At 34.8% G+C, this 18,040-nt stretch overlaps 3 protein-coding genes across 4 annotated transcripts; 1 reads left to right on the forward strand and 2 right to left on the reverse strand.

The window, feature by feature from the left end:
* Window positions 1-8: 8 nt before the first annotated feature.
* LOC143530102 (nucleosome assembly protein 1;2-like) lies at window positions 9-4,250 on the reverse strand. Of its 2 annotated transcripts, XM_077025730.1 has the most exons (12): window positions 4,046-4,250; window positions 3,935-3,978; window positions 3,773-3,868; window positions 3,173-3,265; window positions 2,926-3,013; window positions 2,455-2,516; window positions 2,153-2,337; window positions 1,896-2,073; window positions 1,754-1,797; window positions 1,442-1,625; window positions 367-381; window positions 9-277 (listed from the first exon to the last, which is right to left on the reverse strand). In XM_077025730.1, exons 1-12 carry the CDS (start codon window positions 4,113-4,115, stop codon window positions 212-214), a joined length of 1,125 nt encoding a protein of 374 aa, XP_076881845.1. In that variant the 5' UTR covers window positions 4,116-4,250; the 3' UTR covers window positions 9-211. The 2 variants fall into 2 exon arrangements, with proteins under 2 accessions (XP_076881845.1, XP_076881846.1); XM_077025731.1 differs by lacking the exon at window positions 367-381.
* Window positions 4,251-6,693: 2,443 nt separating this feature from the next.
* On the forward strand, window positions 6,694-10,407 carry LOC143530070 (heterogeneous nuclear ribonucleoprotein 1-like). Its single transcript, XM_077025696.1, has 6 exons — window positions 6,694-7,052; window positions 7,271-7,311; window positions 7,987-8,150; window positions 8,507-8,612; window positions 8,694-8,863; window positions 9,674-10,407. Exons 1-6 carry the CDS (start codon window positions 6,901-6,903, stop codon window positions 10,211-10,213), a joined length of 1,173 nt encoding a protein of 390 aa, XP_076881811.1. The 5' UTR covers window positions 6,694-6,900; the 3' UTR covers window positions 10,214-10,407.
* Window positions 10,408-12,460: 2,053 nt separating this feature from the next.
* Window positions 12,461-16,081, reverse strand: LOC143530103 (uncharacterized). The gene is made up of 4 exons (XM_077025732.1): window positions 15,835-16,081; window positions 15,262-15,515; window positions 14,121-15,181; window positions 12,461-14,032 (listed from the first exon to the last, which is right to left on the reverse strand). Exons 1-4 carry the CDS (start codon window positions 15,981-15,983, stop codon window positions 12,755-12,757), a joined length of 2,742 nt encoding a protein of 913 aa, XP_076881847.1. The 5' UTR covers window positions 15,984-16,081; the 3' UTR covers window positions 12,461-12,754.
* Between the last annotated feature and the right edge of the window lie 1,959 nt (window positions 16,082-18,040).

The following is an 18,040-nucleotide window of genomic DNA, read 5'->3' on the forward strand; positions in this document are numbered from 1 at the left end:
CCAAGACAAGAACACAAAAGTAGAACAATAAATATATTCCATAAGTTCTTTCTGGGTATCTAGTGTTCAAAGAAAGCTAGACATCTAATAGAACTCTCATCATACACAAAAGACCAAGAGAACAAAAGTGAAAATAAACAATGAAAAAAAAACAGACAAATAGATAAACCCAAAACACCGCCAGAGCACCAAGTCTGTGCACCCAGAGAACCTACTGTTGCTTGCACTCGGGTGGTCTCTCACCCTGTTCACCACCAGCATGCACAATACCGCCCTTCTGTAATTCACAATAACAACATTCAGAATAAATTGTATGCTTAAAAGTTAAAATTAAAATAAAAAAGAGTAATCATGCTGTCATATCACCTTTTGTCCAGAAGACTGGAAGATTACATGAAACAAAATATAAAAAAATTAGAATACCCCCAAATGAATAAAATTACTCAAATCATTTATTAGTTGTAATAACAATAAAAAACCAAAGTGTTTGCTCATTCTGCATGAATAAGTCTGATGAAAAACATATCAAAATCCTTGAACCTCTTGAATTATAAAAACATGTAAAACTGATCCTAAGTCAGTTAACATAGATAATGTTTTGCGGACATGGATGATAAATCAACTCTTTTGATAACCCAAATAAACTGAAATTTTTTAGAGCATTCTCATCCCATCCCCTATAATTATGTGTGGGAGTTTGCAAATTATAGGGTGGGGTTGTGAGTGATTGTGAGTGTAAATTATAGGGTGGAGGGATAAATGTAGTGATTTTTTGTAAATTTGAGGAAACATTTAGGGAACATTGTTTGCCCCTATTTATTTTTTAATATTTGTTGGGTTGATTGTGAGTAGAGGAAAGAGAAAACTGTAATGATAAAGGTATAAAAAATATTATTTAATTGAACAGGAGAGAGAAATATAGTGTTTTTTAGTGTAATTATAGAGATAGGGATGAGGAATGGGATGAGTTAGAGCATTCTCAACCCATCCCCTAAAATTATGTGAGGAGGGTTTGTAAATTATAGGGTGGAGTTGTGAGTGGTTGTGAGTGTAAATTATAGGGCGAAGGGAGAAAAGGTAGTGATTTTTTGTAAATTTGGGGAAAATGTAGTGATTTTTTTGTAAATTATAGAGTGGAGAGAGAAAACTGTAATGAAAAAGGTATAAAAAATATTATTTAATTGAACAAGAAAGAGAAATATAGTGTTTTTTAGTGTACTTATATGATATATATAGATATAGGGACAGGGAACGGGATGAGAATGCTCTTAGGAGTCTAAATTTGAAAAACAAGCTTATGTCAATTAATTACGTAAACTTTTGTGTGCTTTAATATGTCATATCCCAGTCAAAAAAAACTTTCATGCAAAAATGGGCAAGTATATTTTGATAAAATTATAGTAATAAACCTCCAAATTTTAAAAAAAAATTAAAAAGTTACCTTCTTTTCGCTTTTTCCCTTGGGCTCTTCTTCATCTTCATCATCATCCTCGTCATCATCCTCATCAATTTCATCATCATCCTCGTCATCATCATCTTCAATGCCTTCAAAGTCGTCATCTTGAACAGCTTCACCCGTAAACCAAGAGACAGCATGAGGAATTATTTTGTCCCGTATGGTTGAACTGAATGAACACACAAATCATGTTTAGTTCTAAAATAAAAATTATCATAGGTGAGACAGTTACCAGTGTATAAAAGGGGCAAGTTTAAGAAATTGAAATCAAATTCACTAAAATATGCAAAAACTCACCCAATGTCATAGTCTTGTTCCATTTGATTCTGAAGTTCCTCAGCCTGCCAAAATAACATAATTATCAAAACTATAAAACATACAGACACATAAAAAAATTGATATTTTAAATTTAAGTGACTACTTTGCCATTAGATATTACCATTTCTTCATCAATCTCATCCTCATCTTCTGGCACTTGAGGAGGGTTAAAAAAGTTGAAGAAACTATCACAGTTTTCTGTTTTGGTAATAGGTTTGGCATTTTTTGATCCCTTTTTCGGCTTCTTTTTCAATATCTTTTGAGTCAAGCATTTTCCAGGTAACCATTCAATTTCAGTCCTGCAGAGTAGCATACATAACATGAGATTAAAAGGGCATAAAAAAAACTGTCTAACGAGATAAGAATATAATGAGTTACCCTATGGCCTTCTCTAAAATAGGCTCATCATCATCAATCATATGATATACTTTGGTCAAAACAGAGTTCTTGAAAAATGGATTAGTGTCAAAGAAGAACTCAAGCTTAAAACCCTTGGGATCATCTATGCGACACCACTTGATATCCTTCAGATATTTGAGAGCTTCTTCATCACGTTCAGAAATCTGATGGTATTGCACAATAAATAAATTTAAAAAAAAAAACATGAACTCGAGATTAAGTAACTCTTTTTATACAATAAAGTTCAACAAAAAGTGCAAGCAATCTACACAGTTTAATACCTCCTCAGCCAAAATTTCATTGGTCTTCATTGCATTTAACCAAAAATTTGGCACGCCCTTTTCTGTAAGTAGCAAACAATTTCATTCAGTTAAAATATACCAAAAATTTGGAAAAATAGAAATAAGTTAGTATATGTATATATAGACAGCACACAATACATCCTTAAATTTCCTAATATCACATGTAGCCATCTCCTTGTTAACAAAATCAATAACCTATAATGGTTCATTTCAATAATGAGCAAATCATCTTAGTAGAAAAAGCATTACTATAGTGAATCGTCTTAGTGGAAAATGTTCTCTCAATTTACTCAGTAACACATATCGTTGTAACTAAGTAGCTAAAGAGTGACTGTGCTTTATTTACTAAAGGTAAATAAATATAATACTGTGTTTTAAATAAGCAACGTTGATATTATGAAAGTTAAAGAATCATATGAAATTGCCCCACAATATTAAAGTGCAAGGTACCTTCTTTAGCTTTATCATCTGAAACATCCATAGCAGCCTCATCATTCACTCCATCAACTTCAACAACACCATTCACTATATCGTATCTCTGCAGTACCAGAGCACAGTTAAATACAGTAAATTATATAGTAAAACAATAAATTAGTGTGCATCTAAGTTAAATGTTCTATCTAAACAATTTTTAATTTCCCATTGTAAAAAAACACATGTTGAAAACTAAAACTAAAACAAAAACATTAGTCCACACCTTTGCATATAGCGGGGCATAAAGTTTTTGGTATTTTGCTTCCAGTGCAGCTCTTTCTTCAAAAAATTTGGCCTCAAACTCGTCATGTTCACTCTGCACGTAGACATATACAGCATTCAGCATTGCACAAAGCAAGTATGTTTGAATAAAAGAAAAGGAAACAAAAATTTTAAGTTTACATAAACCTATCAATTTATACATGTACACGCAACAATAAAAGAGCCAAATCAGGAATGTTATGCAGCTAAATAAGTACATCATAGTGTTTTCTAAGCATCTTAAGAGTTAAGTTATGATGTTACTAAACATTTCTCTATAAGTAGTCCAATTAATTCTACTTTTAACAAACACAAATCATCTAGCACTCTTATAATGGAAATCATTCATCTAGTACTAGCCTTTGGTGCTCTGAAAAGAAACCTTTAAACTGGATAAACTTTCTTTGACTTACTTCATTTACCAGTCTCCTTAATTCATAACGAAAGCAAGTTTTAACTTTTAAGTGTACCAACGGTGGCTCAATTTACAAATTACTTAGTACAGATAGTCATTAAGTCCACTAAAGTAATATTATTTTACACTTGACTAATCAGTTTGTACCTGAATTTCCCTTAACACCTCAACTCGCTTCCTAACCGCTGGACTCAAACTCTCGAGAACATCCGAGTGTTGCCCTGCCAAGTTCTGAAGCTTATCCTGATAAAATAACATATATCAGTACACTAAGTATCCAAACAACAAATCAGAAGCCATAAATACAACCTTTAAGGCGTTCACAAGTCCAGCACGATCCTCAGCACTAAGAGCTGCAAAATTAACCAAATCAGAACAACAAATTTCAAATCAATCTAACGAAATACGATGTAAGCATACCTGCAGCGGCGGCCGGTAGAGATGCGCCGAGATCGGAGACGTCAATCTGTTCTTTCTTATTGTTGTCCATGATTGCAGGCAGTACAGCTGAAAACCCTAGAAATGAAGATTGAGAGAAAAGGAGGGAAAGTGATAAAGATAGATAATAGAGATTTTGGGGGCGAGTGGGGGTTTGATTAATAATCTCGTGTTGTGACCTATGGGTTTATATAGTCATGAAGTGAGGACTGTGATGAGTTTCAAGCGCAGGTGTTGGCGCGTGGAGTTTAGTCAGTTGGGCCGGGACTGTATTTGGGCTGGCTGGGTCCCTTTTAGTGTTGGACCGGTTTTAGTAGGGGGTGCACAAAATACCCGGTTCCTACCTGACCCGGTGGAAACAATTTCTACCCGTAGGTACGACTTGGTATTGGGTTAATCACTGGATCTGTACCTGGAGCTGAACCCGCCAGAACCTAGTCTAACTCCGACCCAACCCTACCGGAAAAAAAAACCGGTCAAATATCCGACTATACCTAAAACCGGTTCCTACAAAATAACTTGTTTGTGCACCTCTAGGTGTTGGTTGTCATGTAACTGAAAAAAATTTGTTCAGGTTGTTTGATTTGTTTATAGCCCTACCTTTCATACCAGTGAACGGTTCACAAACAACTAACTGAATGAAACTTTTTGTTAGTGTTCGTTCATTAAGGAAATGAACGTGTTCGTGAACGGTTAATGTACACAGATAAATTAATATAAACAGACATCACAAACACAACTAAACGAACATGACCCATGTTCGTGTTCTTTTATTTAGTTAATAGAACGAAATTTCTTGTTTATATTCGTTCATTTATTAACCAAACGAACTTCCGGACTAACGTTCGGCTTGTTCAGCCTTAGTTATATGTAAGTTAATGTATTCGGTTTACTTATCCTTGCACATATAATATTAAATTTGCATAAAAGAACAAAGAAATTATAGGCTTACAAACATTACAGATGATATTTAATAAATAATTGAAAACCATTATTCATAGTGTTGAAAATATCAGGTCAAGGTAAACATAATATTGTTCAAACCTAACTGGCTAACTTGGTTTGTTTGTATATGTTTGTATTTGACGTATATAGTCAAAGTTGGTTTGGTTGTAGTTTGATTGCCTGTGATTATGCTTTAGGTAGAAGAAGGTTTAAGTTGCATTTGTTGGAAAGATGGAGGGCTATGCGCGGTTGTTGCTGTTTGAGTACAAAGAAAACCTTTGATCGGGCACATTGGCTTTTGAAGTAAAGGGGTCTCGGTGAGAGCAGTCTTTATATCTTTTGGAATATAGGAAAGGTTTTCACTCATCTTGCCCTCCCAAAGACCCTATCCCAGGTCTATGAGTGAGATTTTAGGGTACATTTGTTTGTTTATTAATATCTCACATTTTTTTTTCAAGTTTAATCTTCATCTCTCTCCTTATAGTTTTCTTCTCAATTATTCATTTTTAGGGCTAACAATTTGTATCTTAACGGGTTTAACAAATTAGAAATGACGCGTCTAACACAAGTATTAAACACGAATACGACTTGTTTAACTACTCTATATGTCATGACTATAAGACAATTTTAAGTTTCATGTACCAATAGTCTAATATGAGAAAATGATATAGTCTAGCCTACTAATTTCAATTATTTAAAAAAAATCATATATTATACTTTTTTTGATTAACTGGTCTTATCGTGTCTTAAACAGGTGTCTAGTTGTCACCCTATTTATTTTAGAATGATTGTTGCTGTGAGAATTTTATTGTTATTTCACTTTTTTTGGTGATCAGTGTATACTAGTATAGTAGATGAAGTTTAGTATTCTTTTCTGGGTTACTTTTTGGCATGGTCGTTTTTAGTTCTCATATATCTTGGTTGAGATAATAAAGTTTGTAGAAATTTATTTTCGAAGTTCGTATACGTACTGTTGTTTATGTGTGGTCAAAGTGAAATGTTGGGTGCTATAGGTAGTGTTGTTTGGGTTATTAATGTACATACACAATTTATAGCTTGTGCAATTTAGGGTATTTAGCATGGATCAATCAACTTGTTCATCGATGTTTATCTCATTGAGGTTGACTGTTGATGATGGTATTAATGATGTTTTTCATACAATGTGTTGTTTAGGACTTTTAATAACAAGAACCCCTATAAGTGGTATTGAATTGTGTATATTTAGGTGGTTTGTGAATATTTAGGTAGTATTGAATTGTGTGTCATGGCTACACTTCTTGTTGTTGGTGTACATGATGAAATTTTGATTAGTAAACTTAACTATGATATTTGTTAAATTTACATGCAATCGATACTGGTAATGTTTTTTTTTATGTGAATTTGATCGGTACTAAGAATTAAACTTATACGCATAATACCTAGAAGACCATCAAAGTAGTTACGGATGATGTTCACATATCCGTCTTATATATCATTTTAAAAACACTTCATAAAAGTAAATTTACGCTATATAATATTGGTTTCATTTATATAAAGTGAAAGTAAAACAATACGGAGTAATATAATTTACGGTTGGTTAATAATAAAGACCAGACCACGGCGTATGTGTTGTTCGACCTGAAGCAACTAGGGTTTCTTTTTTGTTTATTTCATTTTCATTTTGGTGTTTTACCTTTACCTTTACCTTTACCTCCTCCATCCACCGAATCATAAAGTAACAAACCATCAATCAAAACCCCTAATTTCCTCCATCGTTTCACAGCACACGTCTTCATCAGGTTCTTATCGTTATCGTTCTTTGTTCTACAATCTCCAAAACCTAAAATTACAGAGCTTAAATTAGATTTCGTTTTATAGGTTAGAGGACAAAACTCGTTTCAATTTACCAGGAAATGGACGGCGGGCAGCTACACTTTGACAGTACGAATCAAAATCATCATCTAGATTATGATAATAATAATAATAATGTAGATGATAGTGGTGGAGCCATTGGATTAAGGCATCATTCAATCAATGACAGTATTAGTCGTGATTCATCCGCAGGGTTAGTTTTAGTTTGTGTATTTAGTTTTTTAGGGTTTAGAAATGTTTATATGTATAGACTGTTATGGTTTAGTTTAGAAAGTACTTTTTGTGATGTATGGTTTCAAAGGTGGGAGAGATAGTTGTATCTTTGGTTGCACAAGACATGTAAAAAATAATGAAAAATGAAGATTGTGGTGTGAGATTGGAAATTAATTATTGAGTTTTGTTTTGTGATAGAAAACTGTTTGTTGGAGGCATTGCTTGGGAGACTTCTCAAGGTATGTTAATCCAGTTTACTTTAAATGAAATAGAATGTTATATGTATACACTCTATTGTATCGTATAAGTGAATGTTTATTTGATATAATACACTTTATTATTATATGTTTATTGAATATACGGACCTTTTAATTTATTTAAATGCATTAGAATGTTTTAGTCTAATTAGTAGGGTAGTTCTTTTGGTGATTTTTTTGAAGCAATAATGTCTTACTATATATTCATTTAAGTTGTTTTTTACATATATATAAGTAGGGTCGAGATAATGTACAATAATGCCTTAACGTACGATAGGTACGCGAGATGCTCAAAGGCAAAAATACTAAAACGCTCAGCCAAAAACTAAAACGCTCAAAAACGGTTTTCGTGTATAAAAGTAAAAAATTGATCGATTAACGATCCAAAACTGTTTATTTTGGTGAACCAATGATTAATTGGATATATATTGACGATTTCGAGATCTTGTGATGTGATTTCATGGATCGATTTCATGAATATAAGTATTCTTGTACCTAATGTACGTTAAGCAATTATTGTATTCTATCTTTTCTCTATATAAGTAATATATTTTATAATATATAAAAGCAGGGGATCAAAAGTGAACACAATAAATCACAGTTATATGCTGTTTTTTTCATAGTTGTTAGGTTTAACGTTCTGTTTATTGTTTCCAGCATCTTTCAACAGTTACTTTAGCAACTATGGAGAAATAACAGACTCTGTTATAATGATGGATAAGGTGACCGGTCGACCACGTGGATTTGGGTTTGTAACGTTTGCTAACTCAGCTGATGCTGATAAAGTCTTGGAGCAAGATCATGTCATTGATGGCAGACCGGTAAGACACACATCTATGATATTGTCACTTGAAATTACACATAGTATTAGTGGTCTATGAAACAGTTTTAAGATTTGGGTGGTTTTTATGAGAAAAGTTGAAAACTTGGGTGATTATCTCCTACAAAACAACTTCCTATTTGAGCATAACATATTAGGCAGTTCCGCTGTTATAAGCGTTTGACCTTTTAAGTTTTGACCTGTTTTTTGTCAGTTTTTTAACCAATTGGACGAGCTTGAGAAAAACATATAAATTCATTCTCACCCATTTTTAGACAAATTGGTCAAAATTGCTGCTTTGATTTGACTTGTATTTGTTAGTCAACTTTTATGCTTTTTAATATTTTCTTGAATTAGGTTGAAGTGAAGAGGACAGTTCCCAGAGAGAATTCACAGGGCAGTAGAGGTGTATTAAGAACAAAAAAAATCTTTGTTGGTGGTATACCATTGACTTTAATGGAAGGTAATATACCATAGTTTGTTGTATATATATTCAATGGATTATTTATGTTATGGAGTTAAGGTTTCTAACTTCTTTGTGCAGATGAATTAAGGGAGTATTTCTCCAATTATGGTGATGTAATTGATAATCAAATAATGCTAGATCATGTCACGGGTCGGTCACGAGGTTTTGGCTTTGTTACATTTGATAGTGAAGATGCTGTGGATAAGATATTTGCCGATGGTCAATTACATGAACTTGGAGGCAAACAAGTGAGTGAATTAATTGTTCTTGCACCTTTTTAAATAATTTTTTTGCACAGAATATTTGGGCAAAATGCACGACATAGAAACAAATTTTACACTTTTTCAATATTTTAGTAACCAAAGTTAAGTTAGGTGTGAATTTTATAACCAAATTTAAATACACTTTATTACTGATTTTTTGCAATAAAATTATAATCTATTACTGATTATAGAAATGTATGATTTGTTTAACTGTAAAGGTTATTCAGTGCTTATTTTTTAAAATTGCTGACGTGGTCTTATTTTTCATCTTTGTGTATTCTTACATGTCACTGCATATGATTTGACAATGGATGCTTATCTTCCCGATTTTAGCAAACAACTTAAATTAAGGGTGAATCAAATACTGATTTACATTTCATTATTAAGTAGCAACCACACGTTATATTATCGATTGTAGTAACAAATGACGTGTTCAAGGTAGCGTGTCAATTTTTTGCTGAATTCTCAAAAATCTAGTCTTGGCATTTGATTTGGCATTTAATACACATTTAAATATACGTTATAAGAAAAAGATAACGTTTTCAAACTTGTATATACTTTTTTAGCATAATTTCAGTGACATCAATCAATGTGTTAAATTGGTTAAAATAATGGTGGTTGGTTGCTAAACTTGGTCATAAGTTTGAAGTTTTTTTTGTTTTTAATTTTGCGCGTAATCTAAAGCTGATGCTGGTCACTTGACTAGAAAAAGAAGTGTAAAGTTCATGCAATTTGCCTAATTTAGTTTTGCATTTCAAAAAGATAGAAAAGTTGATAAGATGTGAATCATGTCAGGTGGAGATAAAGAGGGCTGAGCCAAAAAGAGGCGGTGGTGATTTCTCATATGACAACAGGTCACGTCATGGCGGTGGTTCAAAGTCATATGGTGGTGGTTTCAGTAGGGGTTCAGGGTACGGCAGTGATTATGGTGGAAAAGTGAATAGAGCGTATGATGATTATGGGGGAGGGTATTCTGGTTATGACGGTTATGGGGGAGGCTATGTTGGTGGTTCTGCGTCTTTCTATGGCGGTTATGGTGGATACGGGTATGGGTTCGGGTTTGGTGGACCCATGTATGGTGCTGCTGGGTACGGTGGGGCTGCCGGGTATGGTAGTGGTAGGGGCTATGGAAGTGGAAGCGCAGGTGGTGGTGTCGGTGATGGTTATGGTGGTAAAGGATTTGGTATGGGAGGCGGTGGTGCTGCTAGTAGATACGAGTATGGGTATGGATACGATGGTGGTAAAGGGTATGATAATGGCGGTGGCGGTGGCGGTGGCGGTGGCGGTGGCGGTGGTGGTGGTGGTGGTGGAAGGTATCATCCATATAGGAAATGAGGTGACATGATAGTAGCCAAATGACAGACATTAAATTTGGAGTTTGCAGTTTCTGTTATTGTTTTATGTGAATTTTCTTGAATTGTATTTTATTAGCAACTTAGATACTTAGCTATGGAAGTCAAGTTGTATCTTACAGAACCATATTTTCTGACAAAGCAAATCTACCGTGTTTTCTTGATCAATTTTATGAACTGATGAACCTGTTCTTGGTTTTATATCATTTTTGAACTGTGTCACAATGCAAAGAATGACCCATACTCCATCTTTAACTCTTAACTCTTATCACTCTTGGTTTGAAGTTTGAACTGGTTCAGTTGTACTAGATCTTGGGTTCTGGCTTGCCATGCTTTAGGCCCAGGATTGTTTATGGCCTAAAGATGGGAGTTGGGCTTCATGGCCACATCTCTCTCTTTTCAATGGTGAGATTATGGGGCATGGGCTAAGTCTGGCAGAAGCAGTTGTATACTTGTATTCCTGTGAATGTTGTTTTCTTCAATAAACCCAACCGCATATTCAATATATGAAAGGATAACATTTTTTCTATGAACATCCAAATTTATTGAAAACCAAAGACTAGTAAGAAGCTAGACAACCAAACACCAAAACACCTGCATACAAACACACCCAAGTGGCCGAGTGAAAGGATAACATCAAGCAATTAAAATAATTGTACATATCAAACACATGTAATTTTTTTTTTCCGGAGTCATATAACAGTATATTTAACTGAATAAACAAAATAAAATTATGAGGTAAGGTAATTCAGGACTAACTAGTGTTGTATTTTGTAAGCAATCCATTTATATGTATAAAAGATATGGTTTTGATTACTACTTACTAAAGAGAGTTTATTCACATTCACCCCTGGTTCTTTTACTATGTAAATTGTTATAGTATTTGAGCCACATTGAGTAACCGAATGCCACTAGAGCCATAGATAGTGTGGAAAAAAAGTTGTCGGAGCTTGTTTAAACCGTAAAGGGTCTTATAATTATGCAGCAAATATACATGGCGTGGGTGAATCGGGTCAACAAAGCCAAGAGATTGTGTGTTATAAACAGTCTTAGATGAATCATCATGAACACATTAGAGTGATAAGACCAACAGTTTGACATCTCAGTGTAAGTGTGTAAGCGATCCTTAGTCTAATGAAATTCCTTGGCAACAAGTCGAGCTTTTATATCCGCTCACGGATCCATTAGAGTGTCTCTTGCTCCTACAACTCCACTTACAACCAACAATGTTCGGTTAGAGCATAAAACAACTCCACACTGATATTACCACATCATAGTTTTCATTTATGAGCGTGAGTAAAGCTTGTAGGCTAGAAGTAGGAGTGGAAGAGGCGCGATGATATTACCACATCATAGTTTCAGTGTGGAGTTGTTGGTAATAGTTTTCAGTGTATGTATACAAGAATACAAGCATAAAACAACTTATGTGCCTTTCACTTCTCCTCCATCATAGTTTTCATAATGGGAAGAATGATCAAGAATTGAAAGTGGTAAAGATGGCGGCTATGACATAAGCATCATACATAGGTAGTTGAGCATGGAAAGTAAAGCTCGAGCAATCTCCGACAAATATGGGTTTTTTCCAGCTAAACCACTCATTTGTTGGGGTGTGTTGGAGCATGATATGTATACGGTATGAATCACCAGATTCGAAAAGAAATTGGGCCATCGAGCCTCTGGTAAGCTCAAGAAAACCATCACATTGTAAGTGTTAAATGGCGTAGGAAAATGAGTTTTCAACAAGAGGCTTTAAATGATGAGATAAGTTACAGGTTTGGAAACAATGGGTCAACGAATACATCCATGCATACTGACTAGAATCATCATTTGTGATGAATAACTGCTAATTACCAGAACAGAAGGTGAAAGTGCAAAAGAGTGGGTGACAACCCCCAAATGTTACATGGACAGAAAGGTAATATAGTAGATTTGAAAGTATTGGAAGTCATGTTTAAAAATTTAGAAGAAACATGATATACCACTATATAAGAATACCATAGGAATATGATGATCGACTAACTGAGTGATAATATGACATATTTTGTCATGCCGCTGTTGAGACTTGAGATCAGGTGGATTTTGTCACCGATGCATAAACTATAATTGACCACTTGCTTCTAAACCAAGAACATTATTGCTATGGGTTTGTCATATGTCAATTATTACTCTGAAAATGACTAAAATCACTACAGAATAATGAGCATTACAAAAAAAACAGAGCAATATCTCAAGTTCAAAATTAACATCAAACTATTTCAAGCAACATTGTCCCAAGAAGCAAAAGAAAACCAACTCTTCTATGGACTATTACATATTATATATATACACATGAATATTTTTTTTTAAATTACCGTATAAAAAAGGTCACACCAGTCTGCCATAAAGGCAATCACAACTTAGTCTTAGTTAAACAAACATTCATATCTCAAATTATTTTCATCACTAACCTTGATTGTAACATGATTATCCTCACCTTTTTCTTATTATTCATGAAATTACTCCAAAATATCATCTCAAAACATATTCAAGATGTAGACTTCATGACCTTTCTTTGACTTTTCGGTCCAAACGCATTCTCTGATGTAAACTTTCGGTTATAAAAGCACGCCTCGTTACCAATCAGATCTTCAACACCAATCATATACATATTATGTGGTCCAGGTATGCTAAAATCAGCGGGGTTTTGGTTGATCGTGCAAATCTCAGTTCTTGATGAGTCAAACCTTGGTCTGAACGCTCCGTTGACTTTATTTTGACCTTCATTTGCATGCCATGGAAGAGGGAAATAAGAATCCTCTGGTCTACATCCTACCGAAGCTAATGGTGTACCTCTTGATATCTCTTGTGGTTTATGATAACCTTGTTGACCATAACTAGAAGTCAACTTAATATTTTGACCTGCTTGAAACACACTAAACATTGAACTTTCGATTGGATTGACCGGCAGGTTTGTTTTTTCAGTCACGGTTGAGCTGCAATGACTATAACAAACAGAAATAGGTTTCGGTTTCGGCTTTGGTATAAATGGCTGACCGGTTAAACTGAACGGTTGACTTGACTTCCCTGCATCCATTAGGCTTAACAATTGCATCGCGGGTATGGCTTCGTTTGAATATGAACTATCGAACGAACACATACGGTTTGGTTCCAAACCGTTATGTTCTTCAACAACATTTGGAGCCACAAGATTCAGATCCAAATCCATCATGTTTTTCCCTTTATCTTTTTCTGAGTATCTTGCATATGTGTGACCAAATTGCATGCCAGATGCTTCTTTTTGACTTCCGCCATTGTTATACTTGTTAAAAGCTTCAAATGCCTGCATATTAGAGGAATTATAGAGATGGGTATTCGGGATTTTATTGTTGTTTCCATTAGATGCATAATGATAATGTGAATCATAATGTCTTTGAGATCTAGGATCCGATATCCAAACGCCATGCAACGGTTTCTTCTGATTCATAGTAAAGTTAGAAACTTGATCTTGAAAGAGGCTGCCAGCTGGAGATCTCATGGGACCCACATTGTCACTTGATGGTGGTCTCATCATGTTGAGATATTCATGATGCGATGATTTCATTCCTTCATTCATGTTATGTTTATGAAAACCCGATATCATCCCTTTTTTAGGTTCGCATAAGCTCCTCTCGTATTGGTTTCTAGCCACAAGTTCAATTATTTCATGTTCGTCCGATCTCCCAATTGAAAGCATTTTCTCTTGTCTTTGATGATTATTATTATTAGGCCTTGTAAACTCTGAGTACCCCACTCCAATGTTCCTCTTATATGGATCAGAAAAATCCTATACATTAATAATCATCACTTTTATAATAAAACTAAGAAATTAATAATGTTAATAGCAAAATTAAATAGAAATATTAGTATATTACCAACTTCTGATGCGCAGAGCAACTTCCATATGGAAGCTGCGTGTATGACCGTTTCTCGTGGACCAATCTTTCTTGTGACTTTGACTCTGATGGGATTCTAGGCGGAAATTTACTTGACTCCCCTAAGAAAAAGCTTGGCTTTTTATTATAATCTTGACTGGGAGGTTGATTCAAAATGGACGGTTGAGATCGAATGTGGGGATGTGCCTCATAGTTTAAAGAAATATCAAGCGCCAACTCTGCGTGAGACCGACCACTATCCTTCATCCTCCTTGAATCCTCTACAAAAAAATTACTTTTTATAGGATTGCTGGTGATTTTCTTTGAGTTGACTTTTGTGTCTGACTTTGGTGGGTTCATGAAGTTAGAGTAGGGTTCTGTTCCTCTGCTTTTAGGCACACTGTATGTTGGTAAAACCCGATTGTCTGATCCTACATCATTGAATATCGATCGCCAAGCTGTCACTGGATCACTATTAACCTTACCAAGAAGTGAGCTCCTTGGAGTCCCGTGTTTACTCCACTCATATTTGTTTTTATTTTCTCCAAATTCACGAGCTTCCAGACTGCTAGAATGTTCCGCCACATTAGTTTCCGTAATTGCATCCCCCTTGAAAGCATTCATCTTTTTATGATCATGATGATGGTTACGATCATGGTCATGCTCATGATCATCATGCAGCATTTTCCTTTTAACCTGGGGAATCGGTGCCATTAATGGAGATGAGCTATTACCCTTTTTCTGTTGCTGGATTTCAGTCTTTCCACACAGTAATTCCTTCAACAAACGCACTTTTCGAGCCTTTCTTCTTGGAAGTTCATTTTGGCAATTATCTTGATCGGATTCGATAGGTTGACTTATGCTTGTTTTTTGATGAATCTCATGATCATTCAACTCGTTGCTCTCTTTTTTACCAGCATTAGTGTCAACAGTACCGCATTTAGTTGGTTCTTTATAAACTTTGACTTTATCAAGAACTTCTTGAGACGTTTGACTTTCATCGGCTCCTAAAGCAGCAAGAATGATTTCATCGTCATTCATGTCATCAACAGGTTTAATACCTATGGATAGATGAACGAACATTAACATGTACAGAAAAAGAATCACATTTATTAATAATCATTCAAATATATGTAGGTACCTGAAGTGCCCTCACCAAAAGGAAGTGCTGTTACTCCATTGAAATTTTGAGGGTTTGACCTTGTTGGAGGGAACGAAAAATGATCATACGCAGAGATTAATGCGGTCTCGTTTGAGGCATTTGCAGTCTCGTAATTCTGCGAACACTTTTGGCAACGCCAATATCTAAAGTTTGGGACGTCCATAGGCGGGAGTTCTTCAGTAAATGATTGCAAGTTGCTGCGACCCGTTTCACGCATTCCAGCAGCATAACCTCTGAGTTGACCAAAAGATGGTCAAAGTAAAATGAGGGGTGATTATGTGACTGTTGAATTGTAACCATAACAATAGATAGAAGATATATACAACACAAAAGCAAACAAAGCAGTTCATATCAAGATTTCTAAAGATACAAATTAACTTAGTGCTTAATACTAGGTATCATATTATGCCTGAGCATTCACTAAAACAAATTAAACAATGTACGTATATGCAACGATAAAGTTTGTCTAATTAAATGATATTGAAGTTGAACAATCAACAATGATCAACATGCCTCATAGCAAGCAATGGGAATTAAAATAGTAAAACTTACCGTATAGAAAAATGGCTACACTTTGAGGCATCGTCCTTCTGCTTCTTAACGCTAAGTTTGATACATAACAAATCAATCTTAACCGTTTGCTGGCTGGATTTTAGTACTGGGACAATGCCCCTCTCATCATTGCCATTCATGTTTAACATACCACTGTGACAAAAGAGCACACGGTATGATTAATTTAACTCTAAAGGTAAATTGCAGTAACTAAAAGAAAAATATAAGACTACAAACGGATTAAGCTTAACAAAATATGCATTCCGAAATTCACTGCAAAGAGACTAGCCTTGAAAACCAGAAGTAACTAAATAAACAAGTGATGCATGCAAGGTTAATTAACAACATAGGATAACAAAAATTAAACTGTAGTTAAACACAAAGTAAAACATGCCTACTACTCAATACAACCATGGTCACATACATATAAACAACAACAGACAGCTAGAACAAACCAAATTCAAATATCACATGTATACAAAACCAAGCACTGACACGAATGTTGGAACACTGTTAGTCAATGAAACAAAATAAAAATTTCTAATCTTCACTTCCAAACCATATATAGTACTATCAGCAACACATAAACTTATAACACTACATACACAATCACATTATCTATTAATGAAATTAGTTTGACTAGCGACTTGTACACGTACACAGTCTTGACATAAACTGAGCTAGATGTTCATAGTAATAATTTCATGATAAATATGGAAGCTACAACTTCAAATCTAAAGCTTGAACAAGACATTAATGCAGAAGAAACTAAAACAGTAACTAAAGCTAGAAATAGTCTGAACCCAATTAGGAAATATAATTTAATTTTTGTTACCATTTTTATTTAGTCAAAAGCATGAACTTACCCTATCAGCAGTGGCAGTCAAACAAGTAACAAAATGCATCAAGTCAACCCATCATCAATTAGGGTTTCATCCCCGCCGCTAGCTCCCACTTAAAAAAGTAAATAAATTTATGACAAAACTTTTACACTTCTCGAGAAAACCAAATTCAAATTCATCAGATTTATCCCAAATTCACATCCACCACACAGATACATATATATCAGATTTAATCTACCCACTAGATAGATTAGGTTAATAATAATAATAATAACAATAATAATATTATCTATCTAGCAAATCCATCCATAACCTTAATTACCTCCTAACACAAGAACCCACAGCCAAATCAAACATCAAAGTCCAAAGGCTTAACAGATGTACCAACAAAAGATAAAGCAAACATACCGACAACAGATCTGAAACTAATTTCTTCATGAAAAACAATAAAACAACCCTCACTAGATCCAGAATCGAAAACCCAAATCGAAAATCATAAGCTTACTTACGGATTTGAAGCTGGTAGCGAGTAATTAAGGCGCGAATATCCCGAAAACCCTAGTCGTCACCACTTTAGGTTTCCACGAAATGGAGAGAGAAACTTAATATGTAGTGAGAGAGAATGATAGTATGTTTTGTTTCTAGAGAGAGAAAGAGTAAAGTTTTACTTTTATACTTTTATATATATACACTTTTATATATATATACTATATGTATACGTATATTATTATAATAATATTATTATTATTATTAAAACGTAACCAAAGAGGCACACACAGTGAAGAAGCGTGTATCGACTTACTTGTATACGATCAACGTTCCTCGGGTACGAGTGTGCTATATCACCGATGGTTTTCCGAGATACGAGTTCTTCCACCTACAAAACGAACAGCACCGTGAGCTTACCCCTCAGAAAGGGACAGAGGGGTCCTCTTTGGGGTAACCCTCCGGTGTGAGAATCAGGTATTGTAGGAGAAGATAATCAAAATGTGAAAATGAGTAAAGGACTTAGAGTATATTTTCTTTCCTTGCCTCCAACTGTGGAGGTGGTGTGGTATTTATAGTATTAGGGTTTCCAATGATTGGGCTCAGACCTCATTAGGGCCTTTTTGGCCTCCTTCTATTGCTTCGCGCCACGTGTACTTAGGACACCTGGTGCTTTTTCATTGATTATTCTCTGACCAAGGTATTTCACCTGACCCATGTGCCATCACGTGGTGGCACATGGGCTTTGCTGAGTTGTCCACCCTTCATTGGCAGCTGTCAACATCAGCACATTCTTTGTTCCTTAAAAGATACCTTCTGGAAGGTTGCCTGATGAGTACAATCATGGTTGTCCTTATCCTGATTTGGATTAGACTATT

This window comes from Bidens hawaiensis, unplaced genomic scaffold, assembly GCF_021521415.1.
Source record: "Bidens hawaiensis isolate Kalapana, Puna unplaced genomic scaffold, B.hawaiensis_p1.1 tig00008841_1, whole genome shotgun sequence".
Taxonomy (NCBI): Eukaryota; Viridiplantae; Streptophyta; class Magnoliopsida; order Asterales; family Asteraceae; genus Bidens; species Bidens hawaiensis.